This window comes from Hylobates moloch, unplaced genomic scaffold, assembly GCF_009828535.3.
Source record: "Hylobates moloch isolate HMO894 unplaced genomic scaffold, HMol_V3 SCAFFOLD_16, whole genome shotgun sequence".
Taxonomy (NCBI): domain Eukaryota; kingdom Metazoa; phylum Chordata; class Mammalia; order Primates; family Hylobatidae; genus Hylobates; species Hylobates moloch.
Genome location: NW_026652291.1, coordinates 74678698 through 74694833, shown reverse-complemented (window position 1 = coordinate 74694833; position 16136 = coordinate 74678698). Strand labels below are relative to the sequence as shown.

Here is a 16136-nt window from a genome sequence, read left to right as displayed (position 1 = left end):
AAAGCTGTAACAGTAAAGACTACTTAATCCCTGAATCTCAGTTAAGGTGGTATGTTGCCAGTGCTGGCTTCTAGATTTGCCACCTTCCTGTGTCAGGAGCAGCAGCACCCTAGGCAGCCAGTTAAACATGCTCTGTGAGTCATCCCTGGGAGATCTCCCTATCTAATGCCCCATTTTTCTAACCCTCTCATTGATTTTAAAACACCAAATTCCCATTACTAAGTCCCTTTTTGCTTAAAATAGCTAAAGCTGTGATATGGTTTGGCTGTGTCCCCACCCAAATCTCATCTTGAATTGTAGTTCCCATAATCCCCGTGTGTTGTGGGAGGGACCCGGTGGGAGGTAAGTGAATTACGGGAGTGGTTACCCCATAGTGCTGTTCTCGTGATGTGAGTGATTTATCACAAGAGCTGATGGTTTCATAAGGGGCTTTTCCCCCTTTTGTTCATTATTTCTCCTTGCTGCCACCATGTGAAGAAGGACATGTTTGCTTCTCCTTCCACCATGACTGTAAGTTTCCTGAGGCCTCCTCAGCCCTGCAGAACTGTGAGTCAATTAAGCCTCTTTTAAATTACCCAGTCTCGGGTCTGTCTTGATTAGCAGCATATGAACAGACAAATACAAGATGTTTCTGTTTTCCGAAGCTGAATTCCAGTGTATCCAGGAAAACAAAAGAACAGGGGAAGGTCTAGGGACTAAGAAAATGAGCCAAGTGAATACAGACATCAGGATCAATAAGTATTTTTTTTTTTTTTTTTTTTATTTTTAGACTTTTTGTTTGTTTGTTTGTTTCTTTTTTTTTTTTTTTTTAATACTTTAGGGTTTTAGGGTACATGTGCACAATGTGCAGGTTTGTTACATATGTATCCATGTGCCATGTTGATTTCCTGCACCCATTAACTCGTGGGGTGGGGTGGGGGGAGGGGGAGGGACAGCATTAGGAAATACACCTAATGCTAAATGACGAGTTAATGGGTGCAATAAGTATTTTTAAGATAGGTTGGAAGGAGAGGGAGATGGTGATGAGGAGAGCAGTGACTAAGAAGTTATCTAGAAGCACTGCTGTACTTTTATCTGGCTCTAAGCCAGAAACAGGATAGTAAAAGTCATTTACAACTTATTGTCTTTTGCTCTTTCACATTCCAAAAGCACGCTAATGGAAATATGGATTGGTTGGAAGGAAGTGAAGGTCATTGAACACTCTAGAGTGCATAGCTCTGGCAGACATGAGTGGGGGCCTTGGTGGAAAGGCATACCTAAGGTTAGCCTTTATACTCCTGTATGACAAAGATGAAGCACTTACCTGGAAATTTTTATCCGGATTTTCAGTGCTTCCTTCTTTTTGTCCAGAAAAAAGAACCAACCCTTTCTAGAGTTCTCTTTGAAAAACACCACTATCTCATTGGTTCAGACTGAAAATCTCTTCATCACCAATCTCTTCCTCACTCCCAACAGTAATGACTATTTCTGTTCATTCTCCCTCCATGATGTGTCTCCTGTTCACTGCATCTTCTCTCAACTGAGTCCTGTGATACCATCTTTGCTGGTCCCTTACCTCCAGACCCTCCCTCCTCCAATCCAAGCCACATATCCCTGCAACTGTTGTTATCAGTCACCCCCTCTCCAAACATCTCACTGACTACACACACACTATATATAACCCAAGCTCCTGACCCTGGCAGTCAGGGTCCTTCACAGTCTGGGCACCATCTACTTTGCAAACTCTGCTTCCTTCTCCCAACCTTCCACCCAAGCTACATTTGCAATGCAAAAAAAAAAAAATGCCTTATGTGCTGGGATTACTCCAGGAGCAACAGGGGAAACAGGCAAAATCAACAGGCCATTATAGTACTGAGTGGCTATGGAAATGGAGAATGATGAGAGCAAGACCTTCAGATCTCAACTCCTCCATGAGACCTTTACAAATCCTCCTCTACCAAGCCCAGATTCATGTCTGACTCCCTGGTTTCCCTGTTGCATTTGATCTGCTCTTTCGTTATACAATATACTGCATTCTATTCCATATGCCTTTTTCACACGAGAGCATAGGCTTGTTTGGGAGAAAAAGTGAGACTTACTCACTTTCTATCTCCCCAAAATTTGAATGGAGTAGGTACTAAATAAATATTGTGGAATTTTGGCTGAGTAAGAAAAGCCTCACAGCCAAAGCCAGCCCCAGACTCTGCCCTGGGAAACAGAATCATTGGTAAGGCATGAGATGCTGGGTAGTTCTCAAAGTGTATTCCCTATCGAGCAGCATTAGTATCATATAAGAACTTGTTAGGAATGCAAGTTATTGAGCCCCACCACAGACCTAATGAGTCAGAAACTCAGGAGCTGAGGCCTAGCCATCTGTGTTATAACCAGCCCTGAAGGTGATTCTGTGCACTCTGAAGATGGAGAACCACTAAGGTACTCAATCTTTCCTAAAACAGCCTAATCATGAGAATATCCTGGGATGAAATCAAATCTACACCTTCCCAGACCCCTTCTCTGAAGATTCTAATTCAGTAGGTTTGGGATAGAGCCTGGGAATTGATACACTTATCAAACAACCCAGATGACTCTTATCCTCAAGGAAGACTAAAAATCACTGATATAGTGGAAAGAGAGAGCCTTTGGAATGAGGTTAAAAAACAGAATTTGGGCCCCTCACTGTGCTATGTTTCCTTCTTCAATCTGTTTCCTCATTTACAAATGGCAACAGTGATTGAGTTTTTCAGAGTCAAATGCCTTAGAAATCATGTATGTGAAGAGGCTTGCACACAGAATATGCTAAGAAAGTGATTGATATTACAACCATTATAGTTTATGATCATTGAGGGAGTTGAATGAAGGAAACAAGCCCACCTCTCTCAGAGTGAAAGTTAAACCTCCTTTTGGGTCAATATTGGTCTCCCATGAGGCCAGAGAGAGAAATGTATTTCTGATTGTATGATGCTGTTAAAGAAGTTTGGAAAACATTTGTTCTAAGCTGTGAGTACTCTGAAAAAATCTCTGCACATATCTTCTATGAGCTACATAAAGGTGACTATGAGCTACATCTTGTGAAGCATGGAGAAGGGATCTCCCTCCAGCAATCCTCCCCTACCTTGGTATGACCCTAACAGAGAGGTTCTCCATCACAGCTTCACTATCTCTTCCTTAACAAATTTATCTTGCTCATTAGTATACAAAAGCCTGAGAGAGGCTTCACAGGATGTTGCTCACAGTCACTCTTGGGTAACTCATAGAAGATGTATACAGGGAAATTTGAAGAGTGCTCACACACAAAACTTTCATCAAAGTCAATCTCACATGCAATGATTCTATTCTAGATACCATTTTTTAAAGTGCTCACAGCAAACCACTAAACTGATTTCACAACCCACTCACTGGGCTGCAATCCACAATTTGAAAAACATTAACATACAGAGAATGTTGTTTAAAAAGCAGACGCCAAGGTCTGGAAAAAGCTTTAGGTTTTCGTCTTTTTGAAAATGTTAATCTACAAATAGCTTTCTTTAGTCTTTTATAATTTTTTTCTTTGAAATCTGCAGCAGAGGCATATGAATACTTCGTATGTTTTAAAAAGATCAGAAAATACAGTCCTGATAAAATAACAAGCCTATAGAAGATTAAGTGTAAAACTATAATTTTTTTTTTTTTTTTTTTTTTACAAAACATGATTGGGGAGGGGGAAATTGTATTTTTAATCATTGTAACTTCATTGCTACATGCAAACAGTGACATCTGCTGGAATGATACTGCTTTACTTTTTTAAAAATCCAGCTTTCACATGTTGGCAGTTATGGAAACAAATTTTCAAATAATTCCTTTTTGGGTATTTCCAAGTAAAAACAGAAATACACAAGTGTAAACTCTTACCAGACACTGATAGTGCATACTGAAATGATTTTTTGTCATCCCAAACTGTCATACTGACGGGGCTATTTGTTCAAAGTGGATATAACAGAAATTTAAAATGAGGTTACTATTAATTCCAGTTCTATCTCTGCCACCGACTGTGATATAGAGTGCAAAGCTTTGCCTCAGTCTCCTTATCCATAATATGAGAGGCTTAGGCTAGGGAACTACTAAGATCTCTTATAACTCTGTTCAATGTACTTCTGTGACATGTATCACCAACTCACACAGTGATTCTTATGTTCTTCGGTGTAATACCTTAGGTCACTGCTTGGATTATGCAGCAAGAAACAAGGCCATGTAAGGGGTCAGGGTGGGGCCAGGATTAGACCTGATCATTGAGAAATGGCAGATGGTAGGGGAAGGTCAGTTGCAGATACCTATACTGGTAGGAAATAAAAAGCATATGAGAAAGAACAGAGTATTACAAATGAAGTGTAACAGACCACAGGTCCTGGGTGTACTGTAATTAGAAAGGTCTAGCATGAGATGATGGCACATTTGGGTGGAGGGCAACCAGTGATAGGAAGTATAAAACCAGGCAATATTCAGAGACTGCAGAGCGTTCAGTAATTAACATCAGGGAAGTCTCCCGCAATGACCAAGGCCACATCCTTGGCCTAGAATCAAACCAGGATTTTCAGTTCCTAGGAGGGAACAAGCAGTAGTAAGATAAAATCCTCATCCTGAATAAGCAGAAGCCCTGCTTCCAAAACTGGTTCACAATTGGTCAAATACAAACCACCGAGGGCAAGTAAAATACGCTTCACACAGATTATCCAACTAAGCCTCCTCACATTCTTCCTAGATTAGGTCAAATTGGTCCTAAAAACAGAATGAGAGCGAGTATACAGAATTAAGCATAAACAGAAAAAACAAAAGGGCCTTTCACAATTACACAAAGCAGTAGAATATAATAAAAGCCACATTTAAAATTATAAAGACTTGGGTTTGAATCCCAGCAGTTACTAGCTACATTAACATGGACTAGTCAATCATTACGCTGTATTTTTTATTTGGGAAATAAAATGATTTTATCCACAACATAGAATTGTTATTAATACAAAATTATATAATAATAGTGTACTTCAATGCATTTTTCTATTAGATAATTTTCCATTTTCTTAACAAATATTACTACCTTATTTGAAGGATTTGGATAAAATCTTTCAAATAAAAGCACTCATATATTTGATTTGTAAGCTATCATTAGTAGAGATAGTAAGTCAGAATAATTACTCATATATGTGTCTCTACATTTGTATTTATATATATAGATATATATCCTCAAAGGAATATGTTATCAAAATAACATCTATAATGTCATTTTCATAAAATGTATGTATACATAATATATGTGTATGCACAGAAGAAAAGCTTATAGTAATCTACCATATAGAAAACCCGATAGGAAAAGGTCACCCTTATTACAATATTTTTAACTATCACAGAGAGAAACTATACAGGCAAATTTTTCAGATCCTGTCCTATCCCACCCCCAATGCCTTTCAGGATTCTGAGTGACTCAACTGCTAACATAAACCTGCATCTCTGGTTCTCCTACTTAAGATCTAAAAGTACTATTCTAATACCTCCAAGATAAACAGTCAAAAAATGCTTGGTAAAGCTATCCAATATTAACTTTGGGTAGCCAGAAATAACTTGTCTTCATTCAAAGTTGAGTACACAGAAAAACCCAAAATGATTTCTGTGAAGACAGTCTCCAAACTACAAAAACGAAATATAGCATTCAAAAAGTGACAGAAAGAACATCTTTTTGGGAAAGATTTATTAGGAAACAAAAATATTTTAGAAAGATTCTTCTTTGTGTTCTTGAGGTAATAAAATTCAGATAAAGGCGATTTTCTTAAGAGACTGATAGAATTTAGAAAAAAATCTGTAAATGCCATAGTAGTCTCACAATGGAAATTAGAAGGACTTTTTAAAATTTATACCACAGAAAATGAAACCACTGAAGTACAGAGGTTTAAGAGATAAATTTAAGCAAAACAATGATAAATATAGAGGAAAGATAGTGAAGATCCAACATACAGCTAATTGATATTCCTGAAGAAATGCACAAAATAAGTAGAATAGAAACATTACTCAACATAAAACAAAAAAGTCTTATACTGAAATATAGTGAACTATATTTGCATATAAGAAGGGCTTTCCATGTACCCCCAAAAATTAATTAGAAAGCAATCCAGTCTCAAACATACGCTAGGGAAATTGTTCATTTTAAAGCAAAACATAAAATTCTGTAAGCATCAAGATGAGTAGGAGAAAAATATTACATGCAAATAAATGAAAAACAGGTTGGCTTCAGATTTCTGTCTCACAAGATTAGATATCAGATAATGATACAAACAAAAAACACATAGGCAAATGCTGACAGATAAAACAGATTATAGGAAATAGCAAAGAAGCAAAAACAGAAAAAGAGAATATAAAATGACAAAAATAATATTAAGTACATCTGATAGGACAATAAATGAATACGGGGTGACTCAACTTATTAGAAAAAAACCTATCACAAAAAAAATTCTGATAAGCTCAAAAAATATTTAAGTCTATGCAATCTACAAGGGACACAACTAAGACAGACTAAAATGAAAATGGAAATATATGCCATATAAATAAAGCAAAAAATAAAACAAAGTAGTTTTCACTTTTATGGGTTAAGTGTACAATGAAAACAAAAGGATCACCATTAACAGTTTCTTGAATTTTCTCCCACACACACAGAAAAAATTGTTTTATATAATACACATGTTGTTTCTGAATTTAGTTCTAACCCTTTCAGAATACAGAATTCTACCTCACTCTTTATTATGGTTGCAATGCATCGCATTATTGAATGCACAATTAAAATTCTTCCATGATGGACACTTAGGTTACCTGTTTCCAGCTTTTAGTTATTATAAAAAGTGATATGATGAACATCCTTGTGCATTTCTCTTACCAATTGATAGTCATCAGCACATAAATGGCATTTAAAGCCATGGTCCTGGATAAGATCACCTTGGTAAGCCTGGGCACTCCAATGTTGAGAAGCCAAGAGATGAGGAGTCACCAGGAGGAGGGACTGAGAAGCCATCCCCAGGGAAGCAGGAAGATAGCCAAGAAAGGAGTGGTCCCTAAGGCCAGGGATAAAGGTGACTTCTGGAAAAGTAAGTGATCAACTGTGTCAAACACAACTGAGAAGACAAGGACTGTAATATATTAAAGCAAACCTGATCATGTCATTCTTCCTCAGAAAACCTATCAATGCTTTCCCAATTCACTGTGACTAAGAATCCCTCCCCCAAGCACTCACACGTGCCCTCACACACACATACGGGGTAACCATAAAATCCTGCCTCAGCTCTAGCTTCAAATGTATCACTGCTCTTTCTGTTCTCTAATACTGGACTTACTTCCAGTTATCAGATGGATTCCAACTGTCCACAGCATGAACTCAAACTTCAAAGTGTATACAAATTTCCTGCATTTCTAACAAGTTCCCAGGTGATGGTGATGCCGCTAGTTTGTGGACTATACTTTGAGTACAAAACACCTAAAACATTCTTTTCCCTCCTCCTTCCTATCTTCTATCCATCTTTCAGGTTTCAATTTAGGTATCAATCCTCAAACCTCCCCAAATAATCAGGGACTCCTCTTACATGTTTCCGTAACACTCTGCACAACTCTATATTAATTGTCGCATTCACAGTAATTAATTCACCTTTCTTTTCACTGGTCTCCAGGTTCCCTGAGGGCAGTGATTATGTTTCTCCTGTTTGCAGATGCCTCTCTAGTGCCTACCTCTGTGCCTACCACAGAGTTAGGCATATCATTTGATTACTCGGATCAATATTTATTGACATGCAAAGATGTTTACACATAAGTTTTTAAAAGTTAGGTTACAAAACATTACGTATTATTCTAGTTTTGTTCTACATGATTTATTTGCGAAAGGAAAAGTCTGGAATCCCATATTTAAGAATGTTAACAGTGTTATCTATAAATGGCAAGATTTTGAGTAATTGTTTTTCATTTTTGCATTTGCTTGCATGTTTTTGCATATTTGTTAAAATGTTTTTATTGTTTTTTGTAATAAAATAATCAAAAATGAAATTAAACATTGAATTTTGACACTTAACCTTTGGTTTTTCCATTGTTGCTGCTGTTCTAATGTATAAAACTAATGATCTGTCCACATATTTTCCAAAAATTGACTAGGAATTTCTTTTTTAATTTGAAGCCAACTAGAGGGTTAAGTCTGGTATTTATAGCCTGGCATTGCTCACCACCCAGGAGCTGGCTATAAGGGATGCCTGATTTGAAAAGGTCAGCCAATGTTTGTAGGACAGCATTTTTGCCACCAACTCTGTATTGATTGTGAATCAAGGAAATACACAAGCAGTTTTAGATAGACAAATCAGTGAAAAGGAACAGAAATCCATAAACAGACTCAATAACGTGTTGGAATTTAAGGTATTTGAAAGTTAGCATTTCAAATCAGTAAGGAAAAGAAGATTCATTGCATAAATTATATTTTAAAATTGTTCTTCTTATCAAAATAAATTACAAATAGATTAAATATTTCATTCTTTCCAAAGGAAACCAGAAAGTTACTAGAAGAAAATATGAGACAATACATCAAAATGTAAACATACAAACACCCTTTCTAAGATTAGCATCAAGACTAGAACACATAAAAAAAATTGCTACATTAAAAAATTTCTGATAGCATAAACACCATAAACAAAACTGAAAAGCAAACAACAAATTGAAAATATATCTATCATATATACGGCAAATAACTAAAATTTTAATATAAAAAGATCATTTACAAAACAATACAAAAGAGATAAATGACAACTCCAGATCTGGTAATTCTCAAAAGGAAAAAAGCAAATAACCCAGAGAAATCTAAAAATATGTTCAACCTTACAAGAAATGGATAAAAATAATAAAAGATTAGAAAAAATTCAAAAAGACTAACAATCATAGTTTGGCAAGGGTGTAAGGAAAAGAACAGTGTCATAAATTGGCATACACAGTGTCACTATAGCTTGGTTATAGTAGTAACTATCTGGCCAGGCACTGTGGCTCACACCTGTAATCCTATTTTAGGAGGCTGGTGCAGGAGGATCACTTAAGGCTAGGAGCTCGAGACCAGCCTGGTCAACATAGTGAGACTCTATGTCTACAAAAAAAATAATAATTAGCCTAGTGCTACTCAGGAGGCTGAAGTGGGAGGAGCCCAGGAGTTCAAGGTTACAGTAAGCTATTATTATGCCATTGCGCACGAGCCTAGGAAACAGAGCAAGACCATGTCTCTACTAAAAAATTTTTGTATAAAGTAGTAAATATCATGAAATAATTTAAATGTTCACAAACAATCTTGAATGAAGAAACTCAGGCTATAGAATGTCATGGGTGGTTTAAACACGTACATATACAAGAGATGTCTGAAAGGCTATTCACCAAGTTGTTAACATTAATCTAAGTCTTTAAATACCTTTAATCATTGCCCCTACTTTAAAGCCTCAAATATAAAATTCCATACCAAAAATTTGAACTAAATGTCTATAAACTTCTCTATATAATATACAAATCATTTTTAAAGCAAAAATAAGGCCAATACAAGATATTTGTATAGTTCTCATCATAATTACTGTTTAGCAAAATAAGCGTAAGTTTGTTCAAATAAACTTAAGTATACACCCTTCCAATTCCATTAAAATATTCTTGGTGTTTGCCATAAATAATGATTAACAAAATTGGAAACATTAAAACTATACAACCACAACTATTACTACCTTTGAAGTTAACTGATCATTGCACAAAAAAATGCAAAAAGCCATCAAATGAAAAGGTATTCATTTTGTTTACAGTTACCTTTCTTGAGAACACTTGGTAGTGCAGAAAAAAATTATACATTTCTCCGAACTTGTAGACTCAGCAGACAGATATATTTTGAAAAGGTTAAGCTACGTTTAGCAAGGTAATCCTCAAGAAATAGATGCTGGAGAATTAAATATTCAGTACTTAAATTAACTTCTTATTTGGTACTTAGGAACAAATTGCCAAGAATTATCCTCATCAAATAGAACGTTTATTGACTCTTGGAGAAAGAAAGTGAGGTCTACTTGAAGAAAAATATTTTCAGAATTCAAAAGAAACTAGCATTTCTAACACATTTCATGAATAATTAAAGCTGTAAGTCCTCCAAATGATGCTTGGCTTGCGTAGTGCTAATGGGAATAACTCAAAATAGTAGAGTTTCATGACTACTAGATTACGTTTATGTATTTATTTTCTACTCCCAGCTTTAGGCTTTAACATATATTCCAAAGAATGGCATGCTGAACTGCTGTTTTCTATTGGAGATACTGGAGCAGTTCTGAAATTTCAAAAATTCTTCATATACAACTTTTTTCAAAAATTTAATTTGATAAAGCAAAACTAAAAGACTTTAGATGTATAAAATTATGATTGACAAATAAATCCTAAAAAATTTTTTTGCCTACATAGAAAACAAACATAAAAATGATCTTCTTTTAGGGATTCAAATAGAAACTAATTGTGATTTCTAAAAATGATCTTCTTTTAGGGATTCAAATAGAAACTAATTGTGATTTCTAATCACTAGGAAAACAGGTAATTTTTAATTTATGAAAGGATGCAGTCGCATTGCAATTTTTACTAGAAGTCAAGTTTGAGAAAATGCATTCAAAATATACCATGAAAAGTATGGGTACTAATAATTTTGTGATAGTGTCATTAAAAGTGATCTTTTAGAATAGTATTCTCATATACCTAGGATAGTTAAATTACAATGCTAAAAAAGTTTCCATTTAACTTAATATTTAATATTTGTAATAGTCTTAAAACATGTAGTACATTTTTCAGTATTTTTACTATGGCTTCTGAAAGGCGAGAGACTGTAGGGCAAGCATTCTCAATGGGCAGGTGATATCCCTCGCAGGAGGTAAAAATTGGTGCTTTGGGTGGGGGGAGCACAGTGTGATTAAAGCTTGCTCTTTTTATTTATAAAGCACATACCTTCATACAGTATATAAACAGATATACAGTATATCTGGCATATTAAAATTTAATCAGGAGGGGTGATTAGGAAAAAAAAGCCTTAAAATTCTCTTTAAGTGGGTGATAATGGAAAGGCTGAGAAAAACTGAGTTAGACAAACCTGGATTCTATCACTATCAAGAGGGAAGAACTTCAGCAAGTAGCCTGATATCATGAACCCTAAATTTCTTCACGAATAAAATGGAAATTACAACTTCTCCCTTACAGTTGAAGATTTAAATAGGAAACATATGCAAAGCATACAGCACAGTGCTCGGAATATAGTTACTGCTGCATAAACATTAGGTTCCTTCCCTTTTCTCCTTTCTTTTGAGGATGCTATAAATTATATACTCTCCACAAAAGAATATGCAGATTCCAAAGGAAGGTGAGACCCAAGGAGAAGGAGAACGAACTCCAAGAGCAATGACTTTTGTATGTGATCCCAGGACCCAAGTATGCCCAATGATGGTGAAATCTAGTTCAAAAGACTGGGTCCAAGTGTCAAATCTGTGATTTTTTAAATTGTCTATGTGTAGCTAATTGCTTAAATTTTATTACTCTCAATTTCCACATTTGTGCTCCAGAGTTGTGATGACAAACAAATGAGATCATGTATGTAACACTCTAGGAATACTAAAGTTACCTTACAATTGGGAATGGGTTCATGTTAATATTGTCAGGAAATGGAGACACAGACCCAGACTGTACACCTGAGGAAGCAGCAGAAAAAAACAAAAACTGCTCCCTCCTCTTTAGTGTCCAAGAACAGAATCAAGTCTTTAAAATCTAGAACTCAAAGGCAGGATTTATATGACAGTTTACATTTAGCTTAAAATCAAATTACCAGTGGAACTCTTACCTATCTGTTTGTTCTTCATCTGTAAAGCGATCATCTAAGAAAGAGGTTCCAAATTTTCCAAGCAGGGTATCATGGCCTTTCCTGTTAGCAGTGTGATACACTCGAGAAGCCAGGCTCAAGTCAACAGGCAGCCCCTGGGCTGGGATGGTGGTGCACAGATCATGAAGGCGCGGCATGGAGTAGTCTTGTGGAATTCTGCGACAGAGAAAAGAAAGTGAGCTTCTTTCATCATTTTGTGGCCTTTAGGTATAAAGTACATTTATACTGACAATTTAGTTCAGGTTCTAAAGACATGTATAAATGTAGGAGATCTGATTTAAAACTATAATAATGGTATATAACAAATTTAATATCACAATCTCAGGCCATTTTGCAGAGCTTTAAATTTGTATCTAACTGCCTGCTGAATAGTTCAACCTATACCTCTACAGACTACCGTCTACAGGCATCTCAGGATCAGCAAGTCTAAAAACAAACTCTTTATCATCCCACCCCAACCTCTTCTCTCCTGAATTCTGAAACTCAGTCTGTGGACACCGTATCCAGCCATCACGTATTACTCCTTTGCTACTCTGCTCAAATGCTAATGTCCCTAAAGAAGCGGAACAATATAGGTAGGGCACTATCCATTAACTAGCATTGATAGAACTCTGGGTCTCTCTAAGTCAGTGTGGCCTCTCCTTTCCCACTCTGCTTAGACTTGCATCTCTCTTCTGTCTTTCCTAAGTAGAGAGGATGACATGAAAATCTGGTTTTTGTTGTTGTTGTTGTTGTTGTTTTGAGATGGAGTCTCACTCTGTCACCCAGTCTCAGGCTGGGATGCAGTGGCACAATCTTGGCTCACTGCAACCACTGCCTCCCAGGTTCAAGTGATTCTCCTGCCTCAGCCTCCTGAGTAGCTGGGACTACAGGCTTGTGCCACCACGCCCAGCTAATGTTTGTGGTTTTAGTAGAGATAGGGTTTCCCCATGTTGGCAAGGCTGGTCTCGGACTCCTGACCTCAAGTGATCTGCCTGCCTTGGCCTCCCAAAGTGCTGGGATTACAGGCGTGAGCCACTGCGCCCAGCCAAAAATCTGCTTTCTTAATCCCCAGTGCCACCTGTCATCCAATCAACAAATAATTATTGAGCACCTACTATATGCCAGATTCTGTGCTAGGTCCTCTACACACATTTTCTCTAATTCCCACAATGAAGCTGTATTGGAGGTATAATTATCCTTATTTTGGGTAGGTCACAAAAGTAGTGGGTAACCGCTGGGATCCAAACACAACATTACTGGCTATTGCCCACATTTCTTGCCTATTAGTGACTTCTGGGTGGAAGTGGCCCTTCTCCAGAAGTACTCCATCCCTACCTTCCTATTAAAGCTTACACAACCAAATGACCTTCTTTTCATCAAATCCAATCCAATCCAATCAGCTTTAGATCTTTAGGTCATGTTCTCTTCTGACCCCTAAAACACAGCTGAGAATACGAATAACTTGTTGAAATTGCTCTTCCTTCATGGGCCTTTAAAGCTGCAATATCCCAGATTTCCATCTACCTCTCAAATTCATCATAATCTGACTTAGTCATTGGTTTTCCTTCTCCAGTTTCCAAACTGGGTGTACTTCTCTTTGTACATTGGAAAAATCATCTTTAGTGTTTCAGCTATTACCTCTGTGCTGAGAGCTCCCAAATCTTACCTCCAATATCACTACCTCAACTACATTCCTCCTTTTGAAGATAGAAAACATCTTTGACCCCTCTCTCTTTCACCTGCACATCCAATGCAAAACTGAGTTTCTCCCCAACACAGGGTTGCTCAGGTGTGTTCCTTCTCCATCCTCACTGCCAGCATACCCTTCATCACCTCAGCCTGCACAGGCAGTCGTTCACCAGTTGGGATGAGCACTGCAGCCTCTGTCTATTACTCTCTGCAAAATTCTACCAGATTGATCTCCTTTAAGTGCTCCCTGACCCAGCACATTGATTGGTTGTTGCTTACTGCATTTGTCTAACTTCCTTTCTCTATGTATCAAGGCTCCTAGACTTTGGACTTACTTCTAGCATAGTGATTAAGAGTACAGACTCTGAAGTCAGACTGCCTGGGTTCAAACACTGTTTACAATTCTCACTTGGTCATAAGCAATTCAATTAATTTCTTTATACCTTGTCCTGGATACAGTTGCTTTAAGAAAGAAGAGTGAATGCATTTAGAACAGTGTCTCTCACATAGCAGAAGTTAGCTATTCTCATCAGTTTCCAGGACAAATCACAGAGCTACACCTCTCAGTCCCTTCAGTTATGGATACAGTGCTGTCTACTCTTTTGTCCATGTCTAAATATTCTTCAAACAAGATCTCAAGGACAGACTTCTCTGCCAAGTTTATCTTTTTTCCTTTTTTACAAACTGTCTTTTTTTGTAAGTTGCTCTACTCTTCTGTCACTCATTTTAACCTTTATCTAGAGGGTTAATGCTGGTCTGTCCACTGACCACTGGATATGGCTGGCACTGATTCAGAGATTAGCATGGTGTAAAGAATATAGACTTTGGAGTTGGCTGGGCCTGGATCAGGATCTTGGTTTTAACACTTGCCAACTGTATTACTGACTTCTCTAAAAGTCTTCTGATAAATGAGGATAAAAATTCCTAACCCTTGCCTTTATAAGAACTGATAAAAATAGAAGATGTGTAATTCCCAGTCTGTAGAAATATCCCAAGAAATGGTTTATTTTTAAGGTTGTTACTATTATTTTGCACTACACAGCACCTGACCCATTGCCAGACCCCATATGTACACTATTGAATCATTAATAGAGAGTGGTCTATGGCATTTCCAAAAGAGTGTAGGGCCTAACAAAAACAGGATATGAAACGTGTTCATGTGAAAGAGGAAAAGAGAGTTAAGTCTAAACATTTGGAAATGCCTGAGACAAAGAGGCCTAACTGGAGGAGTGAAAGGGGGTGTCCAGAAAGCCAGGACTCCCAGGTACTCTGGGCTCCTAACAAAGGGCTTTTAAAATAGAGGGGAAAAAAAAGGTGTGCTCTGATGTCAAGCTCACCTACACCATCATTCTACCTGAGACAGGTCCTGGCTAGTGGAATGTGTTTGAGATTACATTACTGATTTTCATATTTTCTTTAAAAAGCATCACAACCAATCTGAATTCCGATGCGCCCATTATAGTCTATTAACATTAAGCAAATAAATTTCCCTTGGTTATTGACCTAAATAACAATATGCTGCAATAGATGTTTGAATTCCCAAGAATACAATTTAATTTGAGGGCTAGTGAGAAAATTTAAGTTGAAAATTGATTAAAGAAAAAGGAACAGTAAATAAAAGACTTTCAGAAACATTTTCCCAAGATTCTCTTTTACTATATAATTTTTAAAAATATCAGACTTTTATTCCTCTGCATCTCATTCTATTTCTCACTAATGAAAATTTCTAATTTTTGTTTTAATGAATTAAAGCAGTACTATATATATATATCAATAAGATCTACAAATATTTTTGGCATGCTCAGGAAAGGCTGTGTGTTTTTACAGCACACTCTTCTTAAACAGGACTATTTGTCATTCTTTGAAACACTAAGACATAAAAAAGAAAAGACTCTGACTCTGTGTGTGGCCATACTACTCTGCTTAATGCACTAAATGCAAGGTTTTTTAGAAAAAGAAATCAAGAAGTTTCTGCTTCATTGATAATCTGACAGTAACTATTTATTGAAGGTAAAATACTTGTTGTCTGCTGTCACTATTTGTTTTAATACATAATCTTGCTAACTAAATGAGCTTAAAGCAATGTAGATAAGCAATGGTATGTACAGGGTCACTTAAATGCCAATTTGACTGTTTCATAAACTTTGGAATTCTTTTCCCATGAGTCTATTCTCAGCTACTAAATTGTGAGTAATATCCATTTACAAAGTTTGAGCTGGCCATAAAAAGGTTGTCTTCCATGTCCAGCATACCTTTCAGTTCCCTAAGCAACAACAAAAGCTAATAATTAAAGTTTCTTCAATCCCCAATTAAGAGTTAAATGAAGAAGCATCTAGAAGAAACTAGCCCATAAAAACTTAGTGGTGAAATAAGGAGAAAATCAGAGTTTCAACAAGGTGACTAGCAAAACGTAAATCATAATCTAAATTGCATTTCCACACTATTATTTAAAATTGTGGTTGTATTCCTGCGTAACGAGAAACTCCATTAAAATTATGGATGTAAGGATGAAGCATGATATTAATAGTAGAGAAAAATAATGCCATCTAAATTACCAAACAGATGGCTTATGCACATTTTG

At 36.6% G+C, this 16136-nt stretch overlaps 1 protein-coding gene across 5 annotated transcripts in view; it reads right to left on the bottom strand.

Annotated features, from left to right (window-relative positions):
• The window catches only part of TTC6 (tetratricopeptide repeat domain 6), a 246741-nt gene that overhangs the window by 144803 nt on the left and 85802 nt on the right, over positions 1-16136 (bottom strand). For 4 of the 5 annotated variants that reach the window (XM_058429880.1, XM_058429881.1, XM_058429882.1 and 1 more), the window contains one exon: positions 11846-12040. In XM_058429880.1, the coding sequence (XP_058285863.1) occupies positions 11846-12040 (195 nt within the window). Of the gene's footprint in view, positions 1-11845; positions 12041-16136 lie in introns of those variants that run through there. The other variant, XM_058429885.1, reaches the window with a different exon arrangement.